Consider the following 16,577-nt stretch of genomic DNA (forward strand, 5'->3'; position numbering starts at 1 on the left):
TGGAAGAATAAGCATCTGCGTGTACATCTACATCGGTATTGTTGGAGGCATACCCGCAGTATTGATCCCTCGAAGTACACTTGCTGGGTCAAAAGATGGGTGGATTCCTGGTACTTCCCTCCTGAAGGATTCTACCAATCTGCTTCCCCTCCAGCAACGTATGCAGGCACTGCCTTTCTCACACCCTCAACTTTCAAAACATGTTATCCTATTTAAAAGTTTTTGTCATTCTGATAGGTGAGAAGTGATATCTTGGCATTGTCTTCATTTGCATTTCTCTAATTATGAGTGTGAACATTTTCAAATATGTCCGAGGGCCATTTTTACATATATTTTTGTGAACTGTCGGTTCATAGTTTATGTGTCTGTTCTTTCACTTATTAGCCCCGGGAGCAGAGCTTCAGTCTGCAAGACGTTAAATGTCACAGTAGTGCCCCTCAACCTTCCCAGGTTGTTATGACAACTGAATGTGAATGTAATCTGTGAAAGTTAAATCACTACACAATATTTTTTGAAGCATAAGAATAATATACTACATGTAAATAATGTATACTCTTACGTTAGTAAATCTGTAGAAACACATCTGCCGGCATAAAAGGCTATAAATTTATAGAACATAGATGGAAAAAATAGAGATAGAAATACCAGAATCCACTTGCATTGAAAAAGGCCTCAACATTACCCAAAGAATTCCTCTTCTAGATTTCTTCACTACTTCTCTGATATGACTACAAATCCTGTCGTCACAAATAGACATCTGTAGACTTGAAAGGCATATAGAAAACTGGAATTTTTCCAAAAAATGAAACTACATTGATAAAATGCAAAAGCTCTGGTTTCAGATTTGCCTTTCAGAGTCCCTATGGGACTCGAGGAAAGATTCTTTACTTGAGCTTCTGCAGCAGTGAAGAGTGTAGGATACTAATTAATGGAGTAAGAACAGTCTTGGAGTCAGACAACCTGGGTCTGAATCCCCATTCTTCTATTTACTAAATGGGTGTCCTCAGTTTCCCTAACCATATAAAGGAGAAAATAATGCTCTTTTTTTAAAGATTTATTTATTTATTTTAGAGAGAAAGCACAAGTGGGGGGAGGGAAGAGAGAGAGAGAATCCCCAGTGGACTCTCTGCTGAGCACAGAGCCCGACACAGGGCTCGATCCCACGACCCTGAGACCGTGACTTGAGCCAAAACCAAGAGTTGGACACTCAACCAACTGAGCCATCCAGGCGCCCCAATAATGCTCTCTCTTAAGTTCAGTGAGAATTACTAACAAAGCTTCTAAATTATCAAGCAGAATCCTTGGCATACACCTTCCCCAATATATGGCAATTATTATTATTCTCATTATTAATAGGTGACATATTTGGAAGTGTGGCCCTACAGCAGAAGGCCAATTAAGAGAGAATTCTCCTTGGCATGCAGCAAAAGGCACTAACACTTTTCTATAGTTTAATTGCACAGAAAAGAGTTGGAGGCAACAGCCTCTAGAGACAGTGATTCATCCCCTTGAGTCAAGGACACGAAATGGGACATGACAGAGGAAGCACCTCTCCCCTCTAATACACACAAAAGAGCTTGTGCAAATGAAAAGAGGCTACATGCAAGGATCATAATACAAAATTAAATAAAAGCTGACACTGGCTACTTCCTACATGGTTTTGTCTTCTTTCCTACCCTAGTTTTATAGGGGAAAAAATGAAGAGTCAGTGATTTAAAAATACTATATGGTTTCGATCTTATCTTAGATTTTTCGATATTCCAGAGAATTCTTTTTGTAACTCCTGACTGCTTTAGGGAATGTTCTTTTTTATATATGCCCTTAATGGAATGAATGATTTTCTACCGAAGCTGAAAGAAAACATGACTCAGTTGTGATCAAATCTATCACACAGTAGTAAGTGTAACACCACACGGACATGAATATTTAATATAGACACTTAACCTTCCCAAATAACACAATCTCATACAGAGTACAGGATGTGGTGGGCTATGGAGTCAGAACGGAGTCTGAATCCTGGCTTTCTACTTCCTAACTGCTTCAAGACACAGGGACAGGGGCAAATCAAACGCTCCTAGCCTGTTACCTCCTCTGCAAAACCAGACAGTAATACTTATCTCACAGGCTTGTCAAGAAGCCTAACAATGTATACAACACCAAGCCTGATCCCTTGCATAATAACTGGTTCTCGATATATCTTAGTCTTTTACCTCTCTCCTGTGAATGTAAAGAGAAGATCACAAAACAGAGTGCAAGATCATAAAGAGAAGCAGGCAGCTCTTGCTTTAGCTGACCCAGCACAGCCTACTGGCCAGGCCAAGACCCCTAAACCCCCGGCAAGATCACAGGCTGTCCGGGCAGAGCTGTGACAGTCTCATGAGAGCATGCTCTCGGCCAAAGACCCTTCCGCTGGCAAAACCCCAAGCACAATGGAATGGCATTTTATAATCATAATGAGGCTGAAATGTAAGTATTTCTGTCTGAAAAAGCTTTGAAATATTTCTTCTGTTCTTAAGAGAGAAAAATCTTCACTCAATAATTAACTTTGGAAGAGACCATTTGTGTACTAGCTAACAAGCTGGTTTGTTTTCTTCCTTCCATTAATTTTAATATACTACTACCTTGCAATAAATTTCTAGGTAATAATATTTTTTAAAGTTCCTGTGCAAAAATGCTCAGTACTTGAACTTTATAAAGCAAGGAAGTTGTCCATATGCATAGATGCTAAAGCAACAAAGAACTTTTTCATGTGGCTTTTAAAAGGGCTGTACTGTGTCTAAAATGTTTCCCCTTTTTTTCCAGACGCACACATCAAAGTATTGTTAACTTAGAAATTAGCAAAAGCTAGCCGTCTTGCACAAACTCCAATTCTTTTTTTTTTCAACTTCAAGGCCCTGGCATATGCAGTCCACATGGCTGAAGATGGAACAAAAGCTCCTATGTATCTAGGTTACTGCTCTTTTAACTATGCTGTAAAAGCAAGCGCGGGATGACAGCATGGGCCAGAACTTCATAGGATCTGTTTACTGCACACTTACCAGTATGAAACTCATTTATTTTATCAGAAGGTGAGTATTGTATCCTCTTCCACAAAATGATGGGGTGACAGAAACTACAACATCACAGCATAGACCCACATAGGTTGTTTGCAAGACTGTCCATGTCACATCAAGTATCATAGTTCAATCAGTCAGATGTATTACTAGTCATGATTACACTAGTAAAATGTGGGTTTCTTTACAATGAATTCAGAGTAATATACAGTGTATTCCAAAATCGTCTTTAAAACAAGTTTAAAAATTTACCTACATGGCTTTTATGAAGAGAACCTTTCAACCACTTTCCCAGAAGAATGACTTTTTTTAAGTGTTAGTTTCTTTTTTAATTATTGAAGCACAGTTGACATACAGTGTTTTCTTTAAACATATGCACACATACACCATTAAATCTTTTACATAATCATATTCTTTCTGATCTACTCAACTTGTACAAAGATTTCACAGTGAATTATAATTCAATAAGATGCTTTCTACATAGATCATCAACAACTGTTAAAATAAATGGATTTTAATGAATTTGAATGACTGAAGTCTTCTTTTGCTGTTGGTTTAAATATTCAAGCATCAGCATCTCTAATTCTTTTTTTTTTTTTCAGCATCTCTATTTGTGTTGCATAGTTCAGGTGACAAAGAAATTGTAACGAGCAATGAGCCAGACACTGTACTAGATGCTTGGGGTACAAAAGTGAAGACACACAACAGTCCCAACCCTTTCTTTTTTTTCTTTTTAAGATTTTATTTATTTATTTGATAGAGACAGAGATAGCGAGAGCAGGAACACAAGCAGCGGGAGTGGGAGAGGGAGAGCAGGCTTCCCGCCGAGGAGGGAGCCCGATGTGGGTGGGACTCGATCCCAGGACCCTGAGATCATGACCTGAGCCGAAGGCAGATGCTTAACGAATGAGCCACCCAGGCGCCCAACCCTTTCTAACAGCCTAGCAAAACAATCAAAATAGCTCATGCTGACCACATGCTTACGTAGTACTTATGAGTGATAGTGTTTTAAATGGATCTTATTTAATTCTCGCAACTGTGCTATGAAGCAGGTATTCATTTTGCCCTGTTCCTAAGACTTAGACAGATTAATTAGCCTTTTTAAGCCCAGGATCACACAGCAATTAAATGGCAGACCCAGAATTTAAAAGCAGATGGCCTGGTTCACCATGACGTTAGCTCGACAGCCTCCCCAAACACATCATTTCCATATAAGCAGGGAACTCCCACATCACGTAGAAGGCGATACTCCCCAGCGAGCTGCATGGGTGTGGGTGGTGTGGGTGCCAGAGGACAGGCACTGTGCCCAAGCATCCAGGTGTGATGTGAGGATATACGGCCAAGGAGATAACCTGATGAACAAAATATCCCTTTGCTTCCTTTATTTTTCGATCTTTTTTTTCCCCCTTTGCTCCCCTTAAAAGACCAGATAACTAGTAACGGTAGTTCTGACTTACAGATTTACAGCAGTAATTTCAAGAAATACCAAGAATTCCCGCAGAGAAGATCCCAGAGAAGGAGACTTCATGCCGACTGTCCAGCAGACTCAAGAATTACAACAGTGAGTCTTTGAGTGCCGCGGCCGCCGGCGTGGAGAAAACAATGTCTTCATTTTGCATCTCATCCTGAGCTGTTGCCCAGCTGGACTTGTACCTGTTTTTTTCCTGCCCCCCAAAACTGAAGACTTTTACTGAAAACTATGACTGATAGAAACTCCAGGTGTTTGCTTTAGAGTCCACTGACAACATCTTCCAGATTTTCCTAGGACTGTACATTCTTGTCACTATTTTAAAAACTCTGAGTTCCAAAATCAAATTAACGAAAACTTTGCTGGCAAAGAATCTGCTCAAAGATCTAGCACTCCTACTACTTATTTTTCTAAACTTCACATCTGTATTACTATATTTCCTATGCTGGGGCGCCTGGGTGGCTCAGTCAGTGAAGTGTCTGCCTTCGGCTCAGGTCATGATCCCAGGGTCCTGGGTTGGAGCCCTGCATTGGGCTCTCTGATCAACAGGGAACCTGTTTCTCCCTTTCCCTCTGCCTGCTACGCCCCATGCCTGTGCGCGCGCTTTCTCTCTCAAAAATAAATAAAATCTCGTATTTCCTATGCTGTACATTACATCACTGTGTGTTATTTATTTTATTACTGGAAGACTGTACCTCTTAATCCCCTTCACCTATTGTGTCCATCACTCCACCCCCTCTACTCTGGCAACCATAAGTTTATTCTCTGTAGCAATCTATGTTCTCTGTATTTATGAACAAAACTCATACATAGTTTATAAGTTTGTTAGACTGTTTGTGTTGTTTTTTAGATTCCACATATAAGTGAATTCATACAGTATTTGTCTTTCTCTGACTTATTTCACTTAGCATAATACCCTCTAGGTCCATCGATGTTGTCACCAATAGCAAGATTTCATTCTTTTTTATGACTAATATTCCATTGTATGTACATATTACATCTTCCTTATCTATTCATCTATCAATAGATACTTAGGTGGCTCTCATATCTTAGCTATTGTAAATAATGCTTCAATGAACATAAGGGTACATATGTCTTTCTGAATTAGTGTTTTCCTTTTCTTTGGATAAATATATACTTCTATTTTTAATTTTTTGAGGAACAACCATACCATTTTCCAGAGTGGCTGTACCAATTTACATTCCCACCAACAGTGCGCAGGGTTCCCTTTTCTCCACATCCTAGCCAACACTTGTTATTTCTTATTTTTTTGATGCTAGCCATTCTGACAGGTGTGAGGTGATACATCAAACTGTGGTTTTGATTTGCATTTCCCTGATGATGAATGATGTTGAGCATTTTTTCATGTGTCTGGTTTGCCATCTGGATGTCTTCTTTGGACAAATGTCTATTCAGGCCCTTTGCCCATTTTTTAATCAGTTTATTTTTTGATATTGAGTTTTAGGAGCTCTTTATATATTTTGGATGTGAACCCTTTATCAGATACATCATTTGCAAATATCTTCTCCCATTCAGTAGGTTTCCTTTTCATTTTTTTTGGTGGTTTCCTTCACTGTGCAAAAACTTTTAGTTTGATACAATCTCATTTGTTTATTTTTGCCTAAGGAGACAGATCCAAAAAAAAAAAAATCACCAAAACAAATGTCAAAGGGGTTAACTGCCTATGTTTTCTTCTAGGTGTTTTATGCTTTAAGGTCTTATATCTAAGTCTTTAATCCATTCTGAGTTTATTTTCTTTCTTTCTTTTTTTTTTTTAAAGATTTTTATTTATTTATTTGACAGAGAGAGACACAGCGAGAGAGGGAACACAAGCAGGGGGAGTGGGAGAGGGAGAAGCAGGCTTCCCGCTGAGCAGGGAGCCCGATGCGGGGCTCGATCCCAGGACCCTGGGATCACGACCTGAGCCGAAGGCAGATGCTTAACAACTGAGCCACCCAGGGGCCCCCTGAGTTTATTTTCATTTATGATATAAGAAAGTGGTCCAGTTTCATTCTTTTGCATGTTGCTATAACAGTTTTCCTAATACCATTTCTTGAAGAGACTATCTTTTCCTCACTGTATATTCTTGTCCACTCTGTCGGAAATTAACTGGCCATGTAAGTGTGGGTTTATTTCTGGGCTTTCTACTCTATTCTATTGATTTATGCATCTGTTTTTGTGCCCATGCCAAACCGTTTTGATCACTACAGCTTTGTAACATGGTTTGAAATCAGGTAGCATGATACTTCCAGCTTTGTTCTTTTCTCAGGATTGCTTTGGCTATTCGGGGTCTTTTGTGGTTCCATACAAATTTTAGGATTATTTTTTCTAGTTCTATGAAAAATGTCATTGGTATTTTGATAGGAATTGTACTGAATCTGTAGGCTGCTTTGGGTGGTATGGACATTAGAACAATATCACATTTGTACCCTTTAAAGAATGAGCAGCAGTTCTCTCTTGCTTTAAACTAGTATTTAAGAAAACAGGGCTAACTTTTTCGCATTAATCACTTCCTCATCCCCAAATCCTCTTCCAAAACTTTAGAGAAAAATATACTCTAGGTGACTTTTCTCTTCACACTTTAGCACAGTACAGTCAATGTTGGCCCATGCTACAGAAGCCATATTAAATAACCATACTAACTTCCTAAGAAAACCTTAAGGCAACAGCAAAGACCCAATGTGATGAAAGAAAAACAAAGCAGAGGTATCATTAAGACAGTGGAAAAGGGTCAGATGAGTAAGCAGCACGAAGACAAATAAACAATTTTTGTTACAAATACTTGCAAGAAGACAGAGTCCAAAAAAGAGCGCTGAATATCCATTTTCTTGAAGAAATACAAGTCATAATAACTTTATTCCTGAAACAAGGTCTGCAAGGGCTTTAATTAACAGAATAACTCTCTCTCACTTTTTCCCATTACTAGTTTTTGAGCCTTGTTTTCAAACCCTTTTTTTCTCCTTTTTCATTATGCCTTTGATTAGAGACGTATCCAACAATCCCCACAGAACACGGATGAGGCAAGATTTTAGTGGAATGTTTGGGTCTCTCCTTGGAAAGTAGTCATCATGACTTCCACTCAAACACAGGACTAGTTCCCACCACTGGGATTTCTGATCTGTACTAGAACAAACGCTTAAGCACTGAGACTTATTTAAGGCTACACAACTTTGCAAACAGTTCCCATTAAACAATGACCTCAAGGCAGTAGTTCTTCAAACTGCAGATCAAATACATTCATGGTTCAGCAAAGTACAGTTTACATTCATCTCTAAGTCTGAGATTACAGAATTATTACCTGGTTTCCATCTAGTTTCCATACTGGCTTTGCTTGGACTGAATTATTTTCTTAAAAAATAGGAAAGAGCAATTCTCTTCCTGACTTTCTAAGCTGATACAGAGCAAAAAAGAACAAGAAGCAATAGGAAAACCAAGTATAGTTAACAGATTTGTGTCTAATACGCCATTTGCAATGAAAGAAGGGACTTCAGCGTAAGTTTTGAAAATGCCTAGAAGCTACTTTTTAAAACTGCACCCTACTTGGCATAAACTGTTTTGTTTTTTCTAGACAAGGTATCTAATCCCTATAAAGGAAAAAGCAACTACAACTACTACAGAAAACTGAAGTGATCGCCTGTTATGTGATAAAAGGCCAGTTTTACCTCCCTGTCAAAGTCTCCAAGGACCAGCTCTAGGACTGGTTTAGAAACCCAAATAGTTTTCTGTTAGTAGGAAGCTATTCTCCACTAAGTTTTGGCTTCAGTACATGGTAGTTTATGTACTAGAATATTCTATTTATCTCAGTGTCATTTGCCAAATGTTCTTGGTTAAGAATTCGTTCACTGTTTTTCTAACAGGCAAAAATTCAACCTGGTGGGGCGCCTGAGTTGCTCAGTCAGTTAAGCGTCTGCCTTCAGCTCAGGTCATGATCTCAGGGTCCTGCGATCAGGCCCCACACTGGACTCCCTGCTCAGTGGGGAATCTTCTTCTCCCTCTCCCTCTGCCCCTCCCTGCCACTCATGCTCTCTCAAATAAATAAATAAAAATCTTTAAAAAAATTCTACCTTCTCACGTGGGGGTAACTTTTGTCTTCTCATTTTCTTAAACTACAGGAGTTACTAACATTGAGTTTAGATGACACAGCACTTCCTGGGGGCTAACGAAAGGATGCTCTTCCATAGCCAATTTGTGCCTGGGCAACCTCACAGTACTTATATCTTTTATTCATCATTAAATAAGTTGTGAACATTACTGAATAATCGGGCTTATTAATTATACAAGAGAGACCAGGAATACCTGGTAAAAAAGACTTAGAGGAAAAAAAACCCTTTCCTTTGTATTTTCCTACCTTTCAGAAGCCCAGAGGTGAGTCACAACTCTGAGAACTATTTAGTACGCAGAACTATATTGAATCAACAACAAATACTCTCATTTCAAAACCTCTAGTAAATATCATAGCATGAGACTCAAGTGATTAGTTTCCCTCTCCTCCTCACCGATAGTCACCACTGTGGAAAAAGCTTCTGTTTGTAGACTGATCTGTCACTCAATTATCATGGTATCATTAGAGTAGGAGCATTCTTCTTTCTTGATGTATCTTTTCATCTTTAAAAGAATGTCCTCGAAGAGTGTTATGGCTTAGCTAGTCTTACACATTATTTAAGTCACCCTATATATACCTTCTGTAGTTGCTTTTTGAAGATGCTGAAATATGACATTCTTTTTTTTTTTCCCCCCATGAAGCCAGAGATAAAAACTTGCTTTTTTTCTAAGACAACCTTCTTTGGTGAGCAACCAAATTCTGTAAGTAACTCCCCAAAATAGGATTCCTATGTCCAATCCCGGGCAGAGATATTACAGCACCCATTTCATAAGCCTTCAAGTTCCTGTACTATGCTCACAGAATCACGTTTAAACATAAGAGACTTCTATTTGAAAACTTTAGTTGTGTGTGTGTGTGCATGTATACACACAGTATCTCCTAACTACTGTAAAGAGACATCCCTATTTGCTAGGTTTCCAAGAACAGTTCAGTTGTCTGAGGAAAGGCAGTGCCTGCAGCCGCATGCTTCATTTGACTCTGTCCGCCATAGTTCATAGCATTAGACAGCTTTTGTTTATCAGAAAGGAGTTCAAAGAAAGGTTTCAAGTGCACAAACTCTGTGGAAGGACAGCTATGGATTTAATTATTTTTCTCCGAAAGATCTAATTGAACCCCTTTTCCAAAACCACCTTTGTGGTATTAAAAAACAAAAAGGAAAACAAAAACTCCCACAAAACCGAAAAACAACATGAAGAAGATTGCTGATATTTCTGTCAGATTCATTTTCATCATCTTCACAGATTATCCTGTCTCCAATTTCCCGAAGCCCTCTCTGGTGGTCTCACCCACTTCTTTACAAAGGTTCACCCAGTATAACAGGGGAGAAAGGCCACTAGTGCTCGTATTTGCTTCCTAACCTTGGGCTCCTGCTGTTCTCAAAGAATCAGTCTGAGACCAGGGCTGAGCACTGCTTCAGTCAGCCTGTTTCTTTCTAAGTGGACAATTTTTAACCTCCTCCTCTTGCTTGACAATTTTTAACCTCCTCTGGTAAAATCAACCCTTACCCACAGGCCTGTGTCCTGCCAGGGCCGTGACCCTTGTGAGGAATGTGAAACCACTTCCATCTCCTGGGCTGTCCGTGGCCCCAGGCTGGAGAGCTGTGGTCACCTCGATGATGCGAGGGACCCTCCTCAGAACCCAGAGCAGATCCTCCTGCCTCTCATGCTCTTTGACACCATATCGACCAGTTCACAAAGGAAAATCTTTCCAAACACAGAGGCAAGGTTTTGGGGGTGACAAGACCCCTAGAGACAGAGAGCAATCTGCAAGGCTCTACTCACCACTGAACCCCAGTGCTGAAGAAGAGACGCCCACAGCCTCGCCCACACCAGCACTTACCACAGGGCACACAGAAGATGCCCCAGCAAATAAATGACTGAGGTGCCAAAGCAGAAGAGCAGCCAGGCAATGTGTCGTGGACTCTACCTTCTACCTAACGATCATTTCTATCACCTGGCACTAGCCACTGCCACGCCTGCCATCTGCTGCTGCAGGCATTCAGCATGATCCACAAGGTTACTCCTCGGCACTACAAACCAAGAGCCATCAAGTTCCTATTGCAATGGCTTCTCTCTTCTCCCAGCATCGCTGCCACCACCACCACAGCACGTGCTTGGCTGTGTCACTGCTAAAACGACAGGTTAGCAGAGTGGCAAATGACCATGGCAATAAGGAGCCATAGCTGGATGAACTACAGTGAGGTAGGGAGAACAGGCAAGATGAAGGGCATAGAGCCTGGCTGGACTTGAGACAGGACGCACAGGCTAAAGACTGGTAAACAAGATTCATTTAGTTTAAAAAGTCCGACTGTACACGGGATTCTAGGCAGAACCCGGGCTCTTGAGCTAGATGGCATTCTGGTAAGTGTACCTCTGGACGTGAGAACAGGGCTGTGGATCATAGCCATAGGCAGGATGTAGTCAGTTGCTGATGAATGGTTTAGACTTGAGACAAAGCATATCTGATGGAAGAAACAAGAAGACAAGAAAAACAAGTTGTGAACAGCATAAAATTAAGGAATCAGGAACTCCACGGAGGTTGAAGGGGCCAGGCAAAGTAAGAAGAATGGCTAACACCAAGAAAGAATTAGATAACAGGTCTCTGGCCTAAGCTTTTATAAGATTTTTCTTGTTGTAGGACCTGCTGATGATAGATTAGAAATAAGTAACTGGGAGCACCTGGCTGGTGTCCAGAATGGGTAGGTGAGACAAAGCTATACCCTCTGGCAGACAGACCCTGCTAAGTGCGTAGAGACAGAGATTGAATTGGGCCAACTAGAGTGTCCATATGAGTATTTCAATACAAAATGGCTGCCCAAATTTGACACTGGAGGTGGCTATACAATTAGAAAGATGCTCAGTATGGTTCAGCCCTATTCCTTTTTTCTTTTCTTTTCTTTTTTTTAGAGGAGGGAGAGAGGGGTAGGTGGAGGGGCAGAGAGACAATCTTAAGCAGGCTCCATGCCCAGCACAGAGCCTGACGTGGGGCTTGATGTCACAACCCTGAGATCATGACCTGAGCTGAAATCAAGAGTTGGGTGCTTATCCAAATGAGCCACCCAGGTGCCCCAAGTTCAGCCCTATTGCAAATGAGGTCCCTTTGCAGAGGGATCATGCCTGGGATGTGGAGATAGCATGTCAAGGTGGAAAGAATGTGGAGTTTAGAATCAGACAGAGTCTGAAACTCAATTCTGTCTCTCACTAGCTGTGATTCTGGGTGGGTTACTTAACTTCTCTGAATCTCAATTTCCTCATCTGTAAACAGGTTGTCAATAGGTTTTGTAATAACAGGTTCTGTAATAATTAAATTAGAGAGCCTCTGTACCGTGCCTAACAGAATACCTAATTCAATAAATGATTGTTCTTACAAAGAGTTGCAGTAGTATTACTCATGGAGACACTCCTTATTGATGTGGCCAGTAGTAACAACAACAGTAATAGTAATAATTCTATGAACAATAGTATGGGCAACTCCAGACTTAACAAGCGAATCTGTTTCCAGGAATGCCTGAGAGTCAAAGCATGGTTGCCTGTAATGGGGCGTCTAGCTTTACCTTGAATGCTGACGTTAGACCGCTGAGTTCTACACCACGCAGATCAAATCATCACATCCTTTACTTCCCTCCCCCCTCCCTTCCCTGATTCACCGATCAGCATCCACTGCGCCATCCTAGCCATCCCTTGGTAGGGAGTCGGCATTGGTACAGGCAACGGCTCCTAGAAGTGGTAAATACAAGTCTGGGGGTTCCTACAGAGGGTATGAATATGAGAAGGAGGACGGAACTTTTAAAAAGCAGGATATGATAATCCACAAGTTCTATCTCCTCAGCTGAGTCATCTGCATTTGTACAGTGCTTTAGAGTTCTTACATACACGCTATCTTACTGGACTTCAAAATAACTCCAAAGTCAACAGGATAAATGTTATTATTTCTGGTTTATATGGATAAGGTAAATGAAGCTCAGAGAGGTTTTAGTGATTTACTCCAGGTCATGCACTGTGAGGTGGGGGGAACCAGGTTAGAACCTGGATTTCTCGATTTGTAGGTTGGTGCTTCACTGCTGTAATTGTTTTATAACCTGTGATTAAACCAGCAGGTACTTTTATTTTTTTAATCTATTTATATTTGATATTTTTCTCACTTAAAAGAAAGCTCTGGTTTCTTAGAAATGTAACTTGCTTCTGAAATGGTTTTATTTCATTTTGCTAATTTTATAAGTATAGAATTTAATTATATTTATAGAAAAGTAATCTTTTTAAATTGGATAATTATTTGGTATTATTCAAATTGATTTTCACATTTCCCAGTTATTTTTAATTGAAAATAATATGTGTACTGTATTATGGTAGAAAATATTTCTTCTCAGAGACTAGTAAATTATTCACTTCACTGCCATCAGGGATAAATTATTCATTAATAAAAAATGCTTTTATGAGTAAAATCATAGGAGGCTTACTATGACAGCTTAGGGTTCTGCGGGGCCTCATATTTTAATTTTTTTTAAATGGCACCTTTGTTTCTTACAAGTTAACAAAATAGTTCAATTCTCAGTGAAAATAAATGTATTCTTTTATTAAAATGGGCCTGCTACAGAAACCTACAGTGAATAATATGTTATTTGTTAGCCAGTGTGACATTTCTAGCTCAGCAGGGAGTTCGGCCAATTGTAAAGTTTTTAAAATTGTGTAGTCTGGTTATCCGACAATATTAATCATTAGGATACCCAATACAAATTTTTCTATGTAGAATTCAACATCTAGACAGGTATCTTTGTACCAGTAGCTGTCCTTTCATATTGTTCAATACCCCCCATCAATTTTATGGTCTTACATATATATAATATATACACATATGCTTTCATTCCTTTTTAAGAGTAAATCATCTCGTATCGCCTATATTTTGTCCCTAAACGACATTTATGCACAGATTTCTGTTTTAAAATATGAAATCCCGGACTGAAATAAACTTCGTTAACTGGGACTGATGCTTTGTTCACTACAAAAATGGATTTAGAGAGGCAATTCAGGGATAAACAGAAAGAAGGCAACTACCCTATCCTTCCTAGTCAAGGACACAAAGGCTTTCCGTCTTAGTCTTTGGCTTTTTTGCTTTGCCAGATGAACACGATCACTTACCAAGTGGCAAAAATGCGAGACGGTTTCCAGCCATGGAGAGCTCATTGAGGCTGGGCAGGTGGCAGAGATGACGCGGCACGCACCGTAGACGATTGCGGTCCACGGTGAGGTACTGCAGGGAAAGGCACAGGTGAAGCCTCTCGGGTAAACTTAGCAAACGATTGGTAGAAATGTCTAGTGTCTGCAGCTCCTTCAAATCGCCAACCTCTACAACCAAAATCAAAATTAAGATAAATCGCATCTTGATTAAATTAAATAAAATGAATCAATACTGTTAACAGTTCAAAACAAAATCAGTAGCTGTAGCAATTTCCACAGACATGAATGCCGAAGTATGCAAATAATCCAACAGAGGTAGGTGTCTTTAAATTAGCCTGCTAGAGTTTTTTTTTTTTTTTAATGGAGAAGAGTGCTCGCCTAGAGAAAGGAGAGACACAAAGTAGTGAATATGAGCGAGAAGTCTATTACCCCGGTTTCTGCTGCTTGATGAATCAAAAGTTGTTGCTCATGTGGGAAAAGAACAATTACAGTCACCTCTAGGTACCTGGTCTTTGATACTTTTGTGATTTTACCTTCTATCTAAGTAAATAGTAGGAGCCTTAAAAACAAATTATAGTATCCCAGCAAGTGCACCTTGTTTATATGAACTAGACAGAAAAGTATCTGGACTGAGAGTTAAGATGTCTTTTGGAAATTTTCACAATGGCGAAGAATATAGTAAGATGAAAATTGTTGGTAGGCAACATTTTTGGATACTGTTCAGCCATGTGGTTCCTTTTTTAAAAACCCGCTCAAAGTATACACATCCTATGAAGATTTACTTTAATTTCATCCAAATGAAGTCCTTCCATTTATATTTTAATATTCCCTCATTAATGATACCTATAGTTATAATCTGTTCCATGGTGACTACAATATGTCCCTGTATTACGCCAAATCACTAAGTCTAAAGGTTGGGAAGTTCTTTACAAGGTACTTCATCCTTTTCAGGAAAAATCACTGCCATGAAGCCTCTCTGAGCCGAGTAAGCTCTGCTAAGCAATCTCTAGGGAACGGACATTTACTCTGTGAAGACAGTACAATCTACTCAAGGTACCAAAGGAAGCACTGTGTAGGGCAAGTCTACTTCTTCCACATTATGGAACTTCCAAGTTGAAGTCCACGGAGGCTGTCTCTTGGCCTTCTCTAATCCTGCCCTTGTTCCATGAGCCATTCCCCTCAGGGTAAGGTTTCCCATGTTCCGGCCACTTTATTGCACCCCCTGGGCACATCCCAGTTTGTTCAGGGGTTGGGTTAGTATTAGCAATGTCTTCTCTACCGGACAGAAAATCTTCTGCCCTATTGGATGCCCAATTACACAGACTACCTTTTCTTACTGCTACAGACCAGGGGTTGGCAAACTAGGGCTCACAGGAAAATCTGGCTGGTGGCCTGCTTCTATACTGTCTGCAAGCTAAGACTGGTTTTTCCATTTCCAAAAGGTGGCAAAAAAACAGCAAAAACAAAAACAAAAAAGAATATGTAGCAGAGACCATATGTGGCCTGCAAAGCTTAAAAATACTTACTATCTTGCCATTTACAGAAAAAGTTTGTCAATCTTTGTTAGAGACTGTTACCCAGAGCATTTTTAGTAACTATTTTTAATGGAAGTAATACAAGTGCAAAATATATTAATTTCTAATTATTTTTATAATATTACAAGGGATCTGTGCTGGGAAATTCATACTTTATTGCCCAATTTCCCCAATACTGAGCAACATATGCATTTGAATATGGGCAGGAAGGATTCAGGGAACAGTCTGTGATGCTTAATTGGAGTTTTGTTCTATTTGAACCTAACTGATGCACACAGGAGTCAATTTCATTCTTGGTTCCATTAGCACAGTATTTCATTTAGCTATGTATGCTTGTCAATCTACCTATCTAATTCACACACAAAAAATGCCTCTAATTTGGGATGTGTGGGGGGAGGGAGTTGAGGGAAGGATCATCATGTCCTAGCACTGGATAAATAGCAACAAGAAACCTTCCTCACCTCACTTTATAAAGTTACTACAGGAATGAAATGGGACAGAAGTGCAAAAACAATCAGCTACACACCACGGGGCCAGGTGCAGAGAGAATAAGACAAGGTCTCCACCATTGAGAATTCCCATACATATAAGAGACAATGTGTGGGGCACCTGGGTGGCTCAGGTCATGATATCAGGGTCATGAGATCGAGCCCCGCCTTGGGCTCTGGGCTCAGTGCAAAGTCTGCTTGAGATTCTCTTCCTCTTCCTCTGCCCCTCCCCTGACTCACATGTGCTCTCTTGATCTCTCTCTAAAATAAATAAATAAAATCCTAAAAAAAAAAAAAAAGATGATGGGGGAAAGGAAGGTCGGAGAAAGAAGAGGTAGATGAGGGGTAGGAGAAACTTCTGCAAAATGTGCTGGAGGAGACCAGCACTTGAAAAGCTGAAAAGGAAAATGGATACAGCGCTGCCAGCAGGGGCTGGGGGTGGGGCTGAAAGATCAGGAAAGGCACGTAAGTGAAATATAAATGCAGCATGCACAACCGGCTATTTGGAGCCCAACCAGTATAAAAGACGCCCATGGGAGAAGAGTAGGAAATAAGCTCCTTATGAAGGCCTTCATGCAGACGTGAGTGATAATGAATTCTGGGTAGAGAGACTTGGACTCACAGCAGTGAGAATATGACATCTCCTGAAGATTCACAGAGAATAACAGCACTCTTTTGAAAAAAACTAGAATGATGGATATACAAGAAGCAGTGGAATGGAAGGAGATTCTAGGCTGAGAAAACAAGTAGACATTTG

The 16,577-nt window shown here is 40.1% G+C and overlaps 1 protein-coding gene across 4 annotated transcripts in view; it reads right to left on the reverse strand.

Annotated features, from left to right (window-relative positions):
* The window catches only part of LRRC28 (leucine rich repeat containing 28), a 163,840-nt gene that overhangs the window by 45,708 nt on the left and 101,555 nt on the right, over nt 1-16,577 (reverse strand). For 3 of the 4 annotated variants that reach the window (XM_021680508.1, XM_021680507.1, XM_044917773.1), the window contains exon 6: nt 13,759-13,965. The exons of the other annotated variant lie outside the window; for it this stretch is intronic. In XM_021680508.1, the coding sequence (XP_021536183.1) occupies nt 13,759-13,965 (207 nt within the window). The remainder of the gene's footprint in view (nt 1-13,758; nt 13,966-16,577) is intronic. 4 annotated transcript variants of the gene reach the window in all.

The sequence above is a fragment of the Neomonachus schauinslandi genome, chromosome 9 (assembly GCF_002201575.2).
Source record: "Neomonachus schauinslandi chromosome 9, ASM220157v2, whole genome shotgun sequence".
NCBI lineage: Eukaryota > Metazoa > Chordata > Mammalia > Carnivora > Phocidae > Neomonachus > Neomonachus schauinslandi.